Source organism: Zootoca vivipara, chromosome 16 (assembly GCF_965207765.1).
Source record: "Zootoca vivipara chromosome 16, rZooViv2.hap1.1, whole genome shotgun sequence".
NCBI lineage: Eukaryota > Metazoa > Chordata > Lepidosauria > Squamata > Lacertidae > Zootoca > Zootoca vivipara.
The window spans coordinates 39,652,642-39,670,481 of NC_142599.1; the positions used below are offsets into that span (position 1 = coordinate 39,652,642).

At 48.0% G+C, this 17,840-nt stretch overlaps 2 protein-coding genes across 2 annotated transcripts; one reads left to right on the forward strand and one right to left on the reverse strand.

Annotated features, from left to right (window-relative positions):
- Positions 1-434: 434 nt before the first annotated feature.
- MRPL9 (mitochondrial ribosomal protein L9) lies at positions 435-9,527 on the reverse strand. The gene is made up of 7 exons (XM_035099380.3): positions 9,399-9,527; positions 6,961-7,120; positions 4,852-4,976; positions 4,269-4,319; positions 2,334-2,435; positions 1,790-1,873; positions 435-856 (listed from the first exon to the last, which is right to left on the reverse strand). Exons 1-7 carry the CDS (start codon positions 9,489-9,491, stop codon positions 743-745), a joined length of 729 nt encoding a protein of 242 aa, XP_034955271.1. The 5' UTR covers positions 9,492-9,527; the 3' UTR covers positions 435-742.
- A 1,067-nt stretch (positions 9,528-10,594) lies between these two features.
- Positions 10,595-17,029, forward strand: OAZ3 (ornithine decarboxylase antizyme 3). Its single transcript, XM_035097633.2, is given in 7 exon segments — positions 10,595-10,704; positions 11,947-11,994; positions 13,202-13,262; positions 13,264-13,338; positions 14,681-14,856; positions 15,817-15,902; positions 16,774-17,029. Coding segments are annotated over 7 exon segments (708 nt in total). The 3' UTR covers positions 16,926-17,029.
- Positions 17,030-17,840: the final 811 nt, after the last annotated feature.

The window sequence follows — 17,840 nt, forward strand, 5'->3', positions numbered from 1 at the left end:
CCTTCTCCCTGTTTTCCCTTGTATCTCTCCCTCTTCAAACCTTCCCGTTTAAGCCTTCTTCCACCTCTTTCCCGGGCTATTCTGTGAGCCCCACCCCTCCAGAGGAAACCGGGGGCAACTCAGCCAATGGCAATTGACAACTGCCGCAGCGTCAGGGCAAGCTTGGCCAAAGGGAAATCCGTAACCTTTAGGGTCAGAGCAAGGCTCGGCCAATGGCAGATCACTGGCACCCTTCCGTCTCCACACCCTGCGACCGAGGCAATTGGCCTCCATCGCCATCACAAAACTCTTTCAGTGCTTTATGATCCAAATGCCCTCAGACATTAAGAGAGGAGAGACACAGAGTGCCTCAGCAGCCAATCTCCCTCCGTCTCTCCTTCCCAGTCCACAGAACGGGGATCTTGGCCGAGCTTAGTCACTGCAACCAGGAAGAGTTTCTGATTTTGAAATGTTTTTATTTGTAAGAGACTCGACATTCTGTTGCTCCTCAGGAGAGGAGGGAAATCATGGAATTCTAGTTGGCACATCCTCTTACTTGAGAGAAGCTTGTCCATCAGAGATACCTTTGAACACTTAGGACAAAAACCACAATCTGAAGAAGATCTTGTTCAAACCCGATCGGACGAAGGTCCCTGGATCTCCTGAGCTGTGCAGGCAAACGTGGTGCCCCCCCAGTTCCCATCGCTTGTTTTGAGAGCACCCCCTGCTCCCTTCTCCTCCTGGGGTGGGGCGGACTTCAGTGCTACTGCTGAGGAGCGTCTTCCGGCTGAGCCAGCCAGACCCTGTAGCTTTCGGGCTTGGGTTCCGCAAACCGCACCACGGAAAGAGGGACCCGGACGGTGTCGAGGTCATTCACCTGAAAAAGGAGGCCAGAAGTGGGACAGGGGGCCCAGGGAGCAGGTGTGTCCCCCAGAGCCAAGACGATGGTGGTCAATCGAAAGAGGAGATGGGGAGGGTGTTTAAGCTCCCCTGCCGAGACCAGGACTGCTACGGTTCCTTTCAGGCAGACGGCTCGGCCACGGGACTCTTAACGTCCAGGCTGGATTATCGCCCCTCCACCCCAGGAGGCAGTGATGGCCTGATCCAGCAGGCCCTCATGCCTTTTTTATTACTGCCAAGCACTCTCCGTGGGACTGCCTTTCAACAGGTCCCAAACACAGTTGCCCAGATTACCGGCTGGAGTTCCATTTAGATCTCATATGACACCATTTTAAAACAGCTGCAGGGGCTGCCAGTTTGTTTCCAGGCCCAAATCAAGGTGCTCACTTTGGAGTTTTAAAGCCCTAAATGACTTGGGCCCCAAATATTTGAAAGACTATCTCCCTGTACCCCACAGGCACTCTCGGGTGTTAGGATCAGCCAAGGGGTCCCTCTTGGCAGTTCCAACACGCTCAGAAATTTTGGGGAGTGTGCCTCAGCCTGGGGAGGGGGGTCTTCTCTGTGGCAACCCCCTAACCTGTGAAATTTCCTCTCCTGGCCCCTTCATTATAGAGCTTCTGTTGTATGCAGAAGACACGCCTCTTTCCTCTGATACCTGAGATATATATATTTATAAGACCTGCCCTAATCTTGTCCCTATAACTTGTTTTGAACTGGCTTTCATATTGTACTTCTCAAATTGCTGGGGCTTTGTGGTGAAGAGTGAGCAAAAAAACCCTGAACAAATAAAGAAACCAAGAAACAAACGTATTTTACACGATACATGCATCATCCACCTTGGCATTTTGCTTTAGAGAAAATCTTCCTATTATAAATATCACATATGTCAATGTACAGGAGGCGAACTTACCGTAACTTCGCACCAATATTCCCCCAATTCCGTGATGGGCTCATCCGGAAGCTTCAAGGTGTGCGGCAGAACCACGACCCCAAGCTGGAAGGACCAGGGCACAGCATTATCCGAACCACCCACTTCAAGCGGGGCAGGGGCATGTTGTCTGAGATCTCCGCATCCCCCATAAAAACCCCTCCTCTCCCCTCAACCCCTCCCCCCAAGGATATGAGCCCACCCTAATCAGGAAGAGATCAACTCTACGAAATGCTCTTAAAACCCTCCGTTGCCATATCCCCACCAGCCCGTAACTCATTAGGGCTCTCACCCAAACACCCTAGCCTTTTTTTTTTTTTTGCAAATGGAAAAACGTCACAAATCTAATGGGCAGCATGGCCATTTTGGCCTACAATTCCCATCAGCCCCTGCCAGGACAGCCATTTTTGACTACGTCTCCCATCAGCCAGCCCAGGACTGTGTAGGCTGGGACTGTTAGGAGCTGGCCAGATCCCCTCCCCTCCCCCTCCCCACACCAGGAAGGCAGGACACAGCCAGAACTCACATTTCGCAGGAAGTGCCGTGCCACAATCTTGTGGGTCAGCTCAAACTGCTCACAGTCGTTCACTCCGACTTCCAGAGTGCACTTGCGCAGAAACCGGACGGTCTGAAAACCGGGGAGGGGGAAGAGGAACAACGGAAAGCCTTAGGAAAAGAAGCCCTTCAAAAAACTACACACAGACCTACCTGGAAGATCTTCTTTTGCCCGTGGCAGAACATCTGCTTTTCATGCAGAAGGTCCCAGTTCAATCCCAGCATCTGGGGCTGGGGGAGGACCCCCCCATAAAACCCCTGGAGAGCTTCTGCCCATCAGTGTAAATGCTGAGCTCGATAGGCTAGTGGTCTGGCTCGTGTAAGGCAACGCCCTCTGTTCCTATAAATCAGCCCTTCATTCAGAACAATGAGGACTAGACTCTTGCTTTTCTTTCAGGGGAAAGGCTTAGCTCAGCGGACAGAGCAAAAGGCGCCAAGTGCAATACCCGGCAACTCCAGGTAGGGCTAGGGGAGAATCCCACTGACTGAACCCCTGGTATGACTCTGTAATACAGGTGATACTCAGAAAATTAGAATATCGTCAAAAAGTGCATTTATTTCAGTAATGCAACTTAAAAGGTGAAACCAATATATGAGATAGATGCATGACATGCAAAGCAATATATGTCAAGCCTTTATTTGTTGAAATTGTAATTATTTGTCATTAGGCAGGTCAATTATAAATAGAATGTAATTAATGAAATGTACCTCAAAGTGCAAGTAGATAAATAGGTACTGCTCCGGTGGGAAGGTAAACGGCGTTTCCATGCGCTGCTCTGGTTCGCCAGAAGCGGCTTAGTCATGCTGGCCACATGACCTGGAAGCTATACGCCGGCTCCCTCGGCCAATAACGCGAGATGAGCGCCGCAACCCGAGTTGGTCATGACTGGACCTAATGGTCAGGGGTCCCTTTACCTTTACCAAATAGCGATGTTTAATTTTGTATTACAGTAACTATTTGTTTCATTACTGTGGAATTTCCAAAAGAAAGCATTTGTAAAAAAAATAGAAAAATAAAAAGTTGCATTACTGAAATAAATGCACTTTTCGACGATATTCTAATTTTCCGAGTTTCACCTGTAAGCCGCTTGCCCTGTTCCTCATAGCGCTACGTCCTCCTGCTTGTAGTTGAAGCTGCCATTTGACGGGGCTTTTGCATATTTAAATGCAAGGTGGGGTTTCCTGTCCAAGGAGGGGAGAGGGAGAGAGACGGCCTACTGTCGCCCACCCCCCACCCCCTCCACCCCGGCCAAAGAGAGAACTGCAAGGGAGAATATACAGCACTACCTAAATACTGAGTCATGAGAGTTCCTAAATCACCTCTGCACAGCATCGCATGCCCCTCCTTCCCTGTCCTCCATCTGGGCATGTTCAGAATCCAAGGACACAATCCACCTTGGCTGAAAAACACCCAGGGAGCTCCTGATTGTTCCTCTGCAAGCCCCGCAGGCATTGACCACACTAGCAAGCAGTTGCTGTTTTTATTATCATGATGAGATGTATTGCTCACCCTACACCACAAGGCCTCGGGGTGGGTGACAACAGTGTACAACGCAGTATAAATTCACTGTTGCATTGAATGTACAAGATGCAGGGAGGTTAAGGATCTGGCCTGCTGGCTATCTCCAGCTTCCCCTCACCCCACCCCACCCCCTCCCAGGGAATCTGTGATTTAGGAACTCCCACAAGATTTGCAACGTTCACGAAAGCGGCAAGCACTCGGCCACACGTGTTGATCTGGTACGTGGCCTGCCAGGTTCTCCCTGTTGTGCCAGGTAGGGAACTTAAAGAGTTTTAATCATCTTCCCAGCATTAGTTTTTTGTGCTCAAGTTAGGGCATTTCGCAGACTGTCCTACTGAAAAACTGTATTTACACACGCACCGTAGATCTGCACCATCAGTTTACCTTTTCGCCAGTGTGGGTCTGCAGCCTCGGCAGTTTCCCTTCCTGACGTAACTAAGAGCAAAAAAAAAACAGAAGAGAGGGTCAAGGATGAGCGAGACAGCTTCCATATTGTCCCACTCAGCCCAGCAGCGCAGGTGGACCGAGGCTACAGGAATACCCATATCCATATTGAGGAGGGGTGTGAAAAAAATTATTCACATTCAGGAGAAAGCAGATAGAGAATCTATTCTCCCTCGCATATAATACGAGAGCACAGGGCCATGCAATGAAGCTAGATATTGGAAGATTCAGGACAGAACTTTTTCATACAGCACTTTTCATAAAGCACTTTTTCATACAGCAAATAATTAAATGATGCTGCCACAGAAAGTATGTTGATGTCCACTCATCCCTGGAGGTGAAGCCTATCAATGGCTCTGCTCTGCTGTCACTGCCAGAAACTGCAGGAGATGTGGCTGTTGTGCTTGGGTCCTGCTTGTAGGACACCTGGTTGGCTGCTGTGAGAACAGGATGCTGGACTAGATGGGCCCCCCTTTGGCCTGATCCAGCAACCAAGGTCTTCCAGTGTTGTCATGGCACTCACCCGGTTTTCCTCCTCAAATATCTTCTTGTTTTCAGGGGAGGCGTAAACGGCTTTGTTCTGGTTGAGGAGACGGCTGCGGCCAAAAGATTTGGGCACCAGGACGGTGTCGCCTCGACTTCCCACATCTGCAAAAGAGAAACCTGGAATGTTTCTGCCTGCAAAGCGGGGTAGGAAGTAAAGCGCTCTCCCAGAACATAGGGCAGGAGAGAGAGAGAATGCTCCCTTTACAAAACACACCCCATGTACAATTCCTTCCTGGAAATCCCGGCTCAATTTTTTTAAAAAAAACTAAGGCAGGAGAGAAGTTTCCAGCCTGTATCACAACAGTTCCTAACCCGATGTTCTCCAGATGGTTTCAGACTACCCTCTACTAAAGATACTTGCATATATTTAACTGCACTATCCTAGTATCTATGTTTGGATGAAGATGTGATTTAGTAAAGTAAAACATGAACAAATAAATATATTGGAGCTATTTTTTGTTTTAATATAAAGCACAAAGTCCACAGAAAGCCATGGACCCCAATGAAGGAAAATCAACTTAGAAACATGTTTATTGGATGCTTTGCAAGGAATGAGAGGGCAAGTCCTTGCCTCTTGGGAGGGGAGCTACAATCTAGAAATCAGCACAAGGAAGTCAGCAGGAAGGAGAGGGAGGCAGGAGGAGAACATTTTTATTTTATGTATAAGGTCAAAACTGCAACATAGCCCAGTGGCTGAGTGTGAACCGCAAAGCCCCCACCCCCAAATTCCCATGTTCCCTCAGGTGTGAACACCTGAGTCCCTGTGTGCCTGCCCTGTACCAGTCAGGGACACCCAAGAAAGTTGAGTGTTGGAAGATTCAGACCAAAAAAAGAGAGGGGCAGGCTACTTTTATGCAGTGCATAAAGAATAAACTATGAAACCTGCTGCTACAGGAGGTAGTGATGGCCACCAATTTGGGTGGCTTTTAAAGAAGGTGGAGCAAATTCGTGGAATATAAGGCTATCCATTGCTCCTAGCCAGCATGGCTGTGAATCCTGGAAACTGCAGCAGGAAAGGGGGTGCTGTTGTGCTCGGGTCAACCCATCATTTTATTTGTACGCTTTCTAAAGTTGAAACCGTGCTTAAGGCGGCTTGCAGCATGTAAAAAAATGGCAGATTCACAAACATAACAAAAGCAGTAATAAACACTAGTTAAAAAAAATCAAAAAGTACACATTGAACAACTGCCACACAAATCGTGAGATCTAAAATAAAGATGCAAAAAATTAATGTCCACCACAGCCACACACCCCCCCTCTCTTAAACAACACCCCAGCCCAAGGGTCTGTTCAGCAGTCTCAGGTTTTTGTAGCTGGAGTCAGTAAGGACTGTGCCATCCCAGGTCAGACGGGAAAAGGCCGGCAAGGCAGAGGGCAGGACTCCCAGGACTCCCAGCCAAGATGGGCCCTGCCTGCAGATTTCCCAAAGGCATCTGTTTGGCCACTGCGAGGACAGGATGCTGAGCTAGATGGGCCACTGGCCTGATCCAGCACGCTCTTCTTGTGTTCTTTAAAGGAAAAAAAGCATGTAGCCCTCCTAAAAAGAAAGTTACGGAGCAACATGGGCAAGTAGCTTCCAAGTGATTTCTGTGAAATGGCCGCAAGTGCGATGAGGCCTCTGTGTCTATTTTTCCTGGTGATGAGGAATGCTCCCTGCTGAGATAGATAGCAACAACGTCTGCTCTTGTGTGTGTGCGCCCGTGTAAAATCATTATTGTGTGATTGTCACAATCAGGACTAGCAAGACAACAGCTGACTTCCTAATATGAGGATAAGGTTTTTGGGAGCAGCTGTCTATGTGGAAGCCATTTTGTATTATGCCATACCCCCCCCCCCAAACAGCCATTTTGTGACTGGCTCCTCCAGCACCCTCTCTCCAACTTCAGCATGTTCCCACTGGTGCAAAAAAGGGCTTGCTACCCCTGTGTTAATTCCTTACTCTTTAAAAATGAACCAGGAGCAAAGGCACATGATAATCTGACTTAAGCGTTCACACAAAAGGATGCCTGCCCCAAGCTTAATTCGGATTAGCAGGTGCTTCTGCAGAACGGCACCGGGTGCGGGAGTAATAAGGGGAGCAACGTACCGTCCACGGTTTGGGTGAGGATGAGCTCCAGAGGCTCCTTGGGCTTGTGCTTGGTGTCCTCCAACAAGCGGTAGACCTTATACCGGCGGTGCTTAATCCGAGGCGCCCGGCCCACCTTGCTCAAAGGCACCTTCCACCAACGCTCCACGATGCACGTTTCCTGAGCAGCGGAGACAGAGAACTTGGGAGAAGCCACCACCACCTCCGCTCTGACACAGCCACTCGGCCTGCCTCCTCGCTACTCCCTGTTAGGAAGTCCCATCTCTTAAAACAAATGTTCTAGTCCTCAGGGTTCAAAGACAAGCATAGGAAGCTGCCTTGGACCAAAAGCCAGTTCCTTTTTTTTAAAAAAAAAAATTATTAGCTATATGCTTATTACATACATACGAAAAGGAATACAATTACATAAATTATAAAAATAAAATCCCAAAAATACAAAAAAAGAACAGACAAAAATCCCAAAAATACAAAGTGGGGAAAATAAAATAAAAAGAATAAGGATATACAAGAAAAAAAGAAAGAAAAGAAAAAAGGTTGACTTCCTTCAACCACTATACGGGTTCTCTAATCTCATATTTTGGTTGTCTGTAATCATTTTTTACTTTGTGAAGAGGCAATTTGTTTACCTGTGAACTTTTTAGCCTAGGCTAAGCCAATCATAATTTTGGGAACCAATTTTCTTCATATAATTTGTAAAGACCTCCAATTCTCTCCTGATTTTTTTCAAAAGCCAGATCCTTTGGTCTATCTAGCTCAGGATTGCCTGCACTGACTGGCAGCAGCTCTCCAGGGCTTCAGGCAGGGGACTCTCCCAGAAGTACCTGGAGATGTCAGGGATTGAACCTGCCACTTTCTGTATGCAAAGCACACGCTCTGTCACTGAGCAATTTTTGGGGGGGGGGAGAGAGAAGGGGCCTATCTCAATGGGACAGGATCTGAATTGCATGTGGAAGGTCCCCGGTTCAATCCTCAGCATCTTCAGGTACGTCTGGGAATGTCCCCCTGCCTGGAACCCTGGATAGCCGCTGCCAGCCAGTGTAGACGCCATGGAGATACACTGACCAAGGTTCAGAGGAAGAATATGGCAGCTTCCCATGTTCCTCTTTGAACCAGCCCTTTACCCAGAACGATGAGGACTGAAAACTTCCTTTATTTTCAAAGGGCCATAGCTCCATTCTTAAAGGTAGCATGGACATATCTTATATACAGTGCTTTTTTTCTGGGGGTGGGGGATGGCACAGGGGTATGCATTCCCCTAAAGATTTTGTGGAACTTTGTACTTTTGTCCATTTACTGTATTTATTTTTCCTGATTTGAACGGTAAAATGGTGGTTTTCTTGAGTCAAAATGAGAGTACCCCTAAACATTTTCTCTCTCTCTCTGAATTTCCTCACAGTCACCCCACTCCAGAGCAACCCTAGAGCCCCCCATCTGCATTCTCCCTTCTGCATTTTGTCCCAACTGCATCCCCTTACCGAAAAAAAAGTCTGCTCTTCAAGGCAGCATACACCTAGATTTAAATACTGTACACAGCAAAACACGACCACGTGCTTATCTTGTGGTCCAAAAGCAACCCCAGAGGACTCCCCCCCCCCCAAAAAAAACACCTTTGCTCTCCCCCATCTCCTTTGTCTAAACTTACACCCCCTGGGGAATCGGAAGACAGCAGAGACATACCTGCACTGTAAAAATAAAATAAAATAAAACAATTCCTTCCAGTAGCATCTTAGAGACCAACTAAGTTTGTCATTGGTATGAGCTTTCATGTGCATGCACACTTCTTTCTGTTTCAGTGTATCTGAAGAAGTGTGCATGCACACGAAAGCTCATACCAATGACAACCTTAGTTGGTCTCCAAGGTGCTACTGGAAGGAATTGTTTTATTTTGTTTGGACTACGGCAGACCAAAAAGGCTACCTGCCTGTAACTTGCACTGTAAAGACATAAATGCACAGAGTCCATGGAACACCTCTCTGAGCTCCCCCCTAAAAAAAGCAATCCCAGGGCTCCCAATCTGCACTGCCCCCCCCCATCAACCTATTCATAAAAGCAGCAAACAAAGGCATAGATTTAAGTGTAGATTAAATCAATGCACCCACCCACCCATATGCCCCCTGAGACTCCCCTCCCCCCAAAGCAACCCCCAGAGACACCCCCAGGTCCACTCCGCCCTGTAATTTCTCTGAAATGACCTCCAAAAGAGTCTCCTCTTAAAGGCTCCCATTTAGATAGACATCAAACACACCCCTGCCCCCTTTCGCCCCCTCAGCAGTCTCCTCAAAGCGACCCCCCCCTGCACCCCACCCCCTATATTTCTCCCAAAATCTACCCCTGAATTTTAAAATATGTACTAAAATCACTGTCGGATGGGCCCACAAAGCAACCCCCCGGCCCCCCACCTCCCTCTCCCCATGCATTTTACCCCCCTCCTTCCTCACCAGGGGGGCAGAGAGGCGGAGCCCCCTGCGCACGAGCGGGACCCCCAAGGAGGCCCCTGCCAGGATCAGGCCCCTCGCCGCCGCCGCCAGCATCGTCCTTCCACGCACGCGCCTCGCCTCGCTCCGCGCAGGCCCCCGAGAAGCCTCGGCCTCGCCTGGCTCCGCCCGCCGGGGTGGGTCGACCGCGGGGCGGGCAGCGCGAGAGGGAGGGGCCGGCGGGGACACCCAGCACGCTTTCTTCCCCCAGGGTTTATTTGCTCTTTTCTCTCTTTCCCTTGCCTACCGTGACACGGTAGCAAAAACCCACCAACCTACCCCCCTCCAAAAAAAATAAAAGCATGTCAAGTGGGGCCACTGAGCATATGCAGAGTGCAAAAATTCTTTTTTGCAGTCCTTTGCTGCAACCTGCTGAGTAATCTGTTCATATCCACTAGTTATTCCTTACGGAAATAAGCACTTAAGGAAAATTTAATGAAGATGATGTATAGGTGGTATTTGACGCCGTCTAAACTTGCTAAAAAGTATAGAAATCAAAATAAGGAATGTTGGAAATGTAAGGAAAAGGAGGGGAATTTTCTTCCATATTTGGTGGACTTGTACTAAGGTTAAAGCCTACTGGGATATGATATATAATGAACTGGAAAAGGTTTTTAAAAATAACTTTATTAAAAAACCAGAGGCGGTTTTGTTGGGTATAATTGGAGAAGAAATTCCCAAAACAAGATATAAATTTGTTTATGTATGCTACCACAGCTGCAAGGATACTTTTAGCCCAGAAATGGAAGCAGCAGGAATTTCCAACATTGGAAGAATGGCAGATGAAAATGATGGAATATGCAGAACTGGTGAAGCTGACGGGGAAGATACGAAATCAACGTGACGAGCTGTTTGAAAAGTGAATTTAGACAATATATGAGAGAACATTGTAAACATTTGAAAACGCTTGCAGGTTTGAGTTAAAATATTTTATAATGCTAATTTTTGGAATCTCTTTACAATTATTAAGGTAAAGCATGAAAGAAGGTAAATAGGTTGATATACGGTAGAAATGCTAAGTTGTAAGTGATTATTTATGAAAGCCAAATAATTTTATCGGATTTTAACGGATTGTGATTATGGTAAAAATAATGTAAACTCAATAAAAATTATTATTATAGAAATACCCACTAGTTATTATTCATATTACTATTGCCACCATGATCATCATTAAATTTACTGATGCCCTTGACGCCGGTGCGGTTGGGCTATGTGCCCGCAGGATGGGCAAAGGGGGCAGCAACTGGGGCCCAGCACAGAAGCCTGGCGAGTAATGGGGTAATGATCTCCCTTGGTTTGAATAGGTTGGACCAGTGGCTCTGGGCTGTAGGCCGGCTCCAAATGTTGGGAAACAAGATCCTAGTCCTCATGATTGCAGCCGAAAGCTTTGCTGTTGGGCTCTGGGCTCCAGGCAGGCTACCAAGTGATAAGACCACAAGATTCTAGTCCTTAGGATAGCAGCTAAAACTCTTGCTTGAAACTGAGAGTGGGGTGGGGGGGCAGGATGTTTGGGGGTGTGCGCCGTTTGCTGTGTCCCAAAATCTTGGCTGCGTCCATCCACAATGGCCATGCTCTGGAGCAGGAAGACTCACAAAAGTCACAAATTAGCAGGATGCTCTCAAGTGACTCTGAGCGTGCACCGAGTGTGCTTCTCCTTTCCTTTGTGCAAGACAGCATAAAGGTGATTTTAAAATGTATTTTAAAAGTCCTAAGGACAAAGTGCCTCAGAATAAGCACACTGTGTCTTTCTCTCACCAACAACCCCAACAGAACTGAGGCTCTTCAAAAAGGAAGGAAGGGCAACGTGCTTCTGAGCGTGTGCAGAGTTCACCCCTGAAGATAATTCAGTGCTTTTTAAAAAGACGTGCAGAAGGTCCCAGGCTCGGTCTCCAGCATCTCTTAGACCCCGGCCTGAAACCCTGGAGAGCAGCTGCCAGTCAGTGTGGACAATACTGAGGGCAGACCCATACCATAGATATAAAGCACACCCATGCATATTTACACTTGACTTCCCCCAAGGAATGCTGGGAACAGTAGTTTGTTAAGGATTCTGCGAGGGAGGGAAATTACAGCTCCCATGATCCTCCTGGGGAAGGAGGATGTGCTGGATATCTCTGTGTTGGATGTGCTTTAAATGTTAACAGCGGGCATCCAAAGGGGTGCAGACCCAGAGCCAGGTGTCCTTATGAGGGAGAGGATGCCGTGGTACCCAGGAGTGGGAGGAGCTTCGCCTGGGTGTGGCCAGGAGGGAGCATGGCCTCATAATGATGCTTGTGACACAGCCAAGTTGCCATGGGGCAGAATCTCACACAGGTCACAATAGGGGTCCCTTGGGTACTTAAGGCAGGGGCCCTGCCACCTAGGACCCACTTTGCCTGGGGCAGGAGGCACTGCCCAGCAAAACGCAGCGGAACCGGGCACCCACAACCACCCTTTCTTGGACCAAGAAGGGGGGGATACGGAACTGCCTTTATCCGCTAGCATTCTCCAGCGCCTCTTTCTGCTCCGTCAGCAAGCACCGCCTTAGATATCGGCGGAAAATGACGCCCAGTGGCAAGAGGTAAGGGGGGGGCTACCTTGGGCACATTGGTGCCACATAGGTACCTTGGAGGACATGCTCCCCCCCAATATATTGCTAGGCACATATAGCGACCACGGCCAAGGATCAAGGACTATGGGAGTGGCTGCATGTCCCCCATCCCTGTATTAGGACTGGAAACTTTTGGACCCCCAGATTTTGTTGGGACAGCTGCCTGGAGATGAAGAAGCACCATAGTTCAGTGGTGGCACAGCTGCTTGTCATGCAGAAGGCCCCGGGTTCAAGGCCCGGCATCTCCAGGCAGAGCTGTGTCAGAGACATGTTTTCAGAACGATGAGGACTGGGATCTTGCTTCATTTTTTAAAAGGACACACCTCAGTGGTAGAGCATCTGCCTTGCAAGCAGAAGCTCCCAGGTTCAGTGCTCCCACCATTTCTAGGTAGGGTTGGAGGAGACCCCTCTCTGAAATCCTATTATGCTGCTGCCAGCCTGTGTAGACAATATTGAGCAAGATGGACCAATGGTCTGGCTCCGCTTAAATCCGCTCGTTTCCTATTTCCCTATTAAAGTCAGCCCATTATATTGCAGGTATTAATGTTGCACAGCTTGAAGCAACTGGAAGCATACAAACTGACTCCTTGTTGCCCAGATCCATAGGTTTGATTTGAGCTTTACTTGCAGGACTTTCTTCAAAACAGAACAAAAACATCAGAGATACATCCAGATAATTCCATGCACTTACCTTGTGCATGTCTAGCACTGGCTCGGCATCTTAAAAATAACTTGGAACAGGATTGAGATCAAAACTCTTCTCTGTCCCGCATTCTAGCCTGAGATTGCATGCTCCTGGAGAGCTTCCTTATTGTATCTTGCTTCCACTCCGACTGGGAACAAAGGACTAAAGACATCTCCCTTTCAAAATGAGGATTTGCAACCCAATACCTCCTGTGTGATCTAAAGTTAAACACATTGTCAGAACTAGCAGATAACAGTAACAGTTAATTTCCAACCCACTGAGAAGCTCAGAGGAAAATCTCCCATGTTAAAGCCTTCAGGCATTCTCCATTTAAATGTGAATTGAGCCATACTTTACACATTATTATTCAGAACTATGGGGCCTAATGTCAAGTTTCTAGCCCCTTGTGTTCAAGGCACCTGCCTATTTCAGAACCTGCTTCCCGGGCTTATCCACGCCATCTTCTTTTCTTGTTTCCATTCTGCGGCACAGCTCAAACCTTACCCAATGTGAGAGCTTGAGTATCCGGCCCCGTTACTGCCCGCAGTGCTCCTGAGTTCGTGGGCGGCTGCCCAGACAGGAGAAGGAGCCTCGAAGGAGACGAGGCGAGCCTTAAAGAGGTATATAAGGTAGGCTTCTTCTGCCTCAGGCCTTTCTGGCCTTGCATCTGATCAGTATTCATCATTACTACTGCTGTCACAATAGACCACCATCTGCTTGCATGATGCTGTACAAAAGTACAGAGGGAGGGTCCCTGCCCCAATGAGCTTACACTCTGAAATTTGACAACTGGGCCTTTCCCCCTATTATATATCTACCCCACCTTTTTTCTCCAAAGAGCTGAAGGTAGCATACACAGTTTGCCCCATCAGAGAAATATACTGTGCTTAAAGTCCTGAAGAGCTGCTGCCAGTCGGTGTAGACAACACTAGGTTTGATGGACTCGTGGTCTGACTCGATACAAGGCAGATTTCTCCAGGGAGAATATATTCATTCCGTCTTTATTGACAAAATTTAGATAAAAATCACAAAAAGGGGTGGGTGGGAACATAAAATATTTGCAATACAGACCTATTGAAGGCATATAAACCATATAAAAGACTCAGTAGCCACCATTAAGTAGTTTTAAATTAGACTTTGAAAAAAATCTCAACTAAATAGTCTTAAACCATCTCAGTAGTTTTTTTTGGGGGGGGGGCAATATCACCCCTCAGCGGATATTGGATTACAGATTCTTTGCAAATAGATACTTTAAGCTTCAAAGGAGTCGCCAGCAGGTCTCTGTGAAGAGTGTCAATTTCACAAACTGAGTTATTGGGGGGGGGGGAGGTTGTGGACTCTCACCTCTTGTTTTGCTAGTTTCCTTCCTTTGACTGGTTTAAATTCATTGCATGGGATTGGCCTATACAGTGGTACCTCGGTTTATGAACACAATTGGTTCTGGAAGCCTGTTCATAAACTGAAGCGTTCATAAACTGAAGCGAACTTTCCCATTGAAAGTAATGGAAAGTGGATTAATCCGTTCCAGACGGGTCCGCGAAGTACTCAACCTGAAGCGTACTTAACCCAAAGCATGGGTGTAATTGGTTCCGGAAGTCTGTTGATAAACTGAAGCGTTCATAAACTGAAGCGAACTTTCCCTTTGAAAGTAATGGAAAGTGAATTAATCTGTTCCAGATGGGTCCATGGCGTTCGTAAACTGAAAATTCGTAAACCGAGGTGTTCATAAACCAAGGTTCCACTGTATATGACCCTCTGGGGTCCCTTCCAAACTCTACAATTTTCTAGCGAAATGTTGCCCTAACTTGTGCAAACCAGCTGACATCTCCCTCTTGCGCAGGGATGGAGGCATTTTAGCAAATCAATCCATCAATCACCGGCACTCACCACCTGAAAGTTGGAAAGAAGGGGGATTTTGCTAAGGTGTTTTCTAACCAGTAGTTGCAAACCTTTCATCTAAAAACGCCACAGGCTGGGAATCTCACTGTTTTCGCCGGCGAGCGCCAACGTCCCGACCAGCCGGTACAGTTGGACTTCCATTTTGCCCACGGCAGCCAGGGGGTCAGCCACTGGCACGGCCTCCTCCAGGCACGCACGGTTTTCCTCGACACGCCTCACCTTGCCCTGGACTGCAACAGCCGCGAGAGGTGAGAGCAATTTCCTGCTGCAACTGGGTGTCAGAAACGGGTGGCTTTGTCACCCAACTAAGTTGCACGCGGAGTAGACCCACTGAATGTCCCTACATTGGCTGTGCCTGTTCTTTTCAAGACGTCTGCTCTGAGCAGGACTAACGTTGGAAACAGCCCAGCGTTTTCCAGCAACTTTAGAGACAACCACTCGGCCAGGTTCCAGCTCTTGTGGGGGGAAATATCGGAAAGCGAGGGAGGCACTAGTTCAAAACCAAAGGAACCCAAACCCAAGGCCCTGAGGATTTATTTATGGGCAGAGATGCTGCTTAGGGCTATCGCCTGCACCTGACCGTGGGAACCTAATATTTACATAAGGAGAAAAAAAGTTGACCCCCCCCCAAAAGGCTGGGGTTGAACTTCAGAAACAGCCCAGAGTTCTGGGCATGCTCAGTGATAATGGGATGCTAACTTTTGCGTAATGGAAGAACTGGAGGGAGGGAGGAAATGGAATAGAGTATCTTCAACAAGAGCTCCTTGCCCTGCAATTTTTTGCTGCAGCTAACATCAGTAGATTTCCCTCTACCGAAATGGTCGATTTGAACCGCTAGCAAACTTGGTGCTATGCTTTAGGCTCCGTAAAAAATTGTGGGGTGTGTTCAAAAGGAGTGGGGTCAGATTGGGGCACTTATGTCTGGACCTCTAATTTAAAATGAAAACAACAAAACCCACATTTTTCTGTATGTAGAAATCTAGCATGTCAGGGAGAAGAGTAGCCTTTTCTGTGACAGTCTGGTTTTCTAGGTCCAGGGAATTCTTTGGATGGATTCAGTCATGGGAGCTCTCACCCACAATTCAGTGGTACAGGTCAGGTTGAACACCTTACTGAAGACTAGTCCCTTTGCAAGCCCTGCTTGCAAAAGAACAGCACCCTTAATAATAAGCGCTTAATATGGATCCTGTGGCCGTTTCTGCTCCTAGCCTGACTGCAACGCTGGAATACGTGGAAGAAAACACAGAGGCGGACCAGGTGCTTGTTAACTTCCACAAGTCCCGACGGGACAGGGGTAAGAAAAAAAAAATAATCCCCTTGCTAACAGAATCTGGGTTTTGAGTCCTGGACTATTCCACATGCCAGAAATCTGGAAATGATATAGAAAAGGGCAAGGGTGTGTGTGTCCCAATTCCAAATTTGGGCTTTTATTAGGCCAGAAAAACCATCATAAAAAAGCATGCTAGGGCCATAGCATTTTGGTCGAGCGTCATCCCTAGTTTGGTCACCAGGTAGGTCCAGGAGAGAGCTTTGCCTGAAACTGCAGAGCTGCTGCCGGTCAGTGCAGTGTCCTTATGTTCTGATTCAAAGCCACATTTTTTCCAGAACCATGAGGACTAGAATCTTTACTTTATTTCAAGGGTGTCCCAGGTTCAATGCCCAACGGCATCTCCAAGTAGGGTCAGAATCTACCTGTCCTTAGAGTGTGAGGTGGAAGGCAGAGTGAAAACCAGTTTGCTACTGGACCAGTCTCAAGATTCTCATGCTCATTCAAGCTTGGTGTCCAAATATGCTTCACCACGATCCTCTGGCGGGGCGCTTTCAGAGGTTGCTTGCAACCCTCTGAGATTCAGTCAGCTCTGTGGCCCTGCGGAACTTCTTGCCACTAGAGGTTGGGCAGGAATAATCCCTGTCTTGCTTTAGATGTCTCCTGAGAACTGTTAATCTGACAGGCCTCTGCCGTGTGGTTTTCTTTTTACAGCCAGCACCGATGGATGTTTCTACTGCTCTTAATGGAAGCGTGTATATACACTGCATTTTTATGAAAGTGTGGCTTGACAAACATGGAGAAATTGGATAAACCAGAGGAAAGGCTCTGGAGTGCGGGGAAAGATCATCTTGCCCTTGGTTTCCTAATCATCTTCTTTTTCTCCCCTCGCTCGAAGGAGACTTGCTACGAGCCTTTGGCTTCTTGGGTTTCAAGCTCATGCAGCCGGATCACCCTTCCCTTCCCCCCTGGGAGGACGTCATCTTCATGGCTTACCCCATGGAACGAGAACTTTACCAACCGGAGGAGAATGAGAAGTGGAGGACCTGAAACCAGACACACTGGGGAGGCAGGATGGGGCTGTTCTTGGCCAACAGGCTCCCTGAATGAGCAGGTCACCGATTCCCCCAGGGAGTGGCATTAAACTGGCACCACAGCTCGATCATCTTGTTGGTTTGTTTGTTTACAGGGCAATAAAAGGCAGTTTCCAGGATGCAGGCATCCTCCTGGTCCCTGGAGGGGACCTTCTGTGAAAATCCTGAGCTGCCTAGAACAGTGGTCCTCAACCTTGGGCCTCCAGATGTTTTTGGCCTACAACTCCCATGATCCCTAGCTAGCAGGACCAGTGGTCAGGAATGATGGGAATTGTAGTCTCAAAACATCTGGAGGCCCATGGTTGAGGACCACTGGCCTAGAACACTCTGAACATTTTAATTATTATTCCCACCTAACCAAGGTCACAGGGTGGGTTACATTAAAACACAACTGTTTTTGAGCCATGTACGGTCCTAAAAAATACAGAGGTTTTTAAGCAGAGGTTGGATACCCACCTGCCAGCCATGCTTCAGGTGCGATTCCAGAATTGCAGGGGGTTGGACTGGATGACCCTTGGGGACCCACCCAACTTTGCAATTCTGTGATTCTTCAGAAGCTGTCTAATGAAGGCACAGAGGAAGACCTCTCCCAGCCCTAAGGGCTGAGGAACTACCGAGGCGCCCTAACAAACTTTAGGGACACCTTGTCAATTGGGGAAGGCCAAGTTCCTGCTCTCGCTCACCCCCTACGCAATGGTGGAGGGTTGCTTTTGTACTCCCCTTTGGCGCGGGTGGCACTGTGGTCTAAACCACAGAGCCTAGGGCTTGCCGATCAGAAGGTCGGTGGTTCGAAACCCCATGACGGGGTGAGCTCCTGTTGCTCTGTCCTTGCTCCTGCCAACCTAGCAGTTTGAAAGCACGTCAAAGTGCA

Coding starts and splice junctions, on each gene's coding strand:
- MRPL9 (XM_035099380.3), bottom strand. CDS start 9,491: ATGCTGGCGGCGGCGGCGAGGGGCCTGATCCTGGCAGGGGCCTCCTTG. Junction 4,977..6,960: donor CCTCACCCAAACCGTGGACG/GTACGTTGCTCC, acceptor TCTCTTTTGCAG/ATGTGGGAAGTCGAGGCGAC. Junction 1,874..2,333: donor CACGGCACTTCCTGCGAAAT/GTGAGTTCTGGC, acceptor TGGTCCTTCCAG/CTTGGGGTCGTGGTTCTGCC.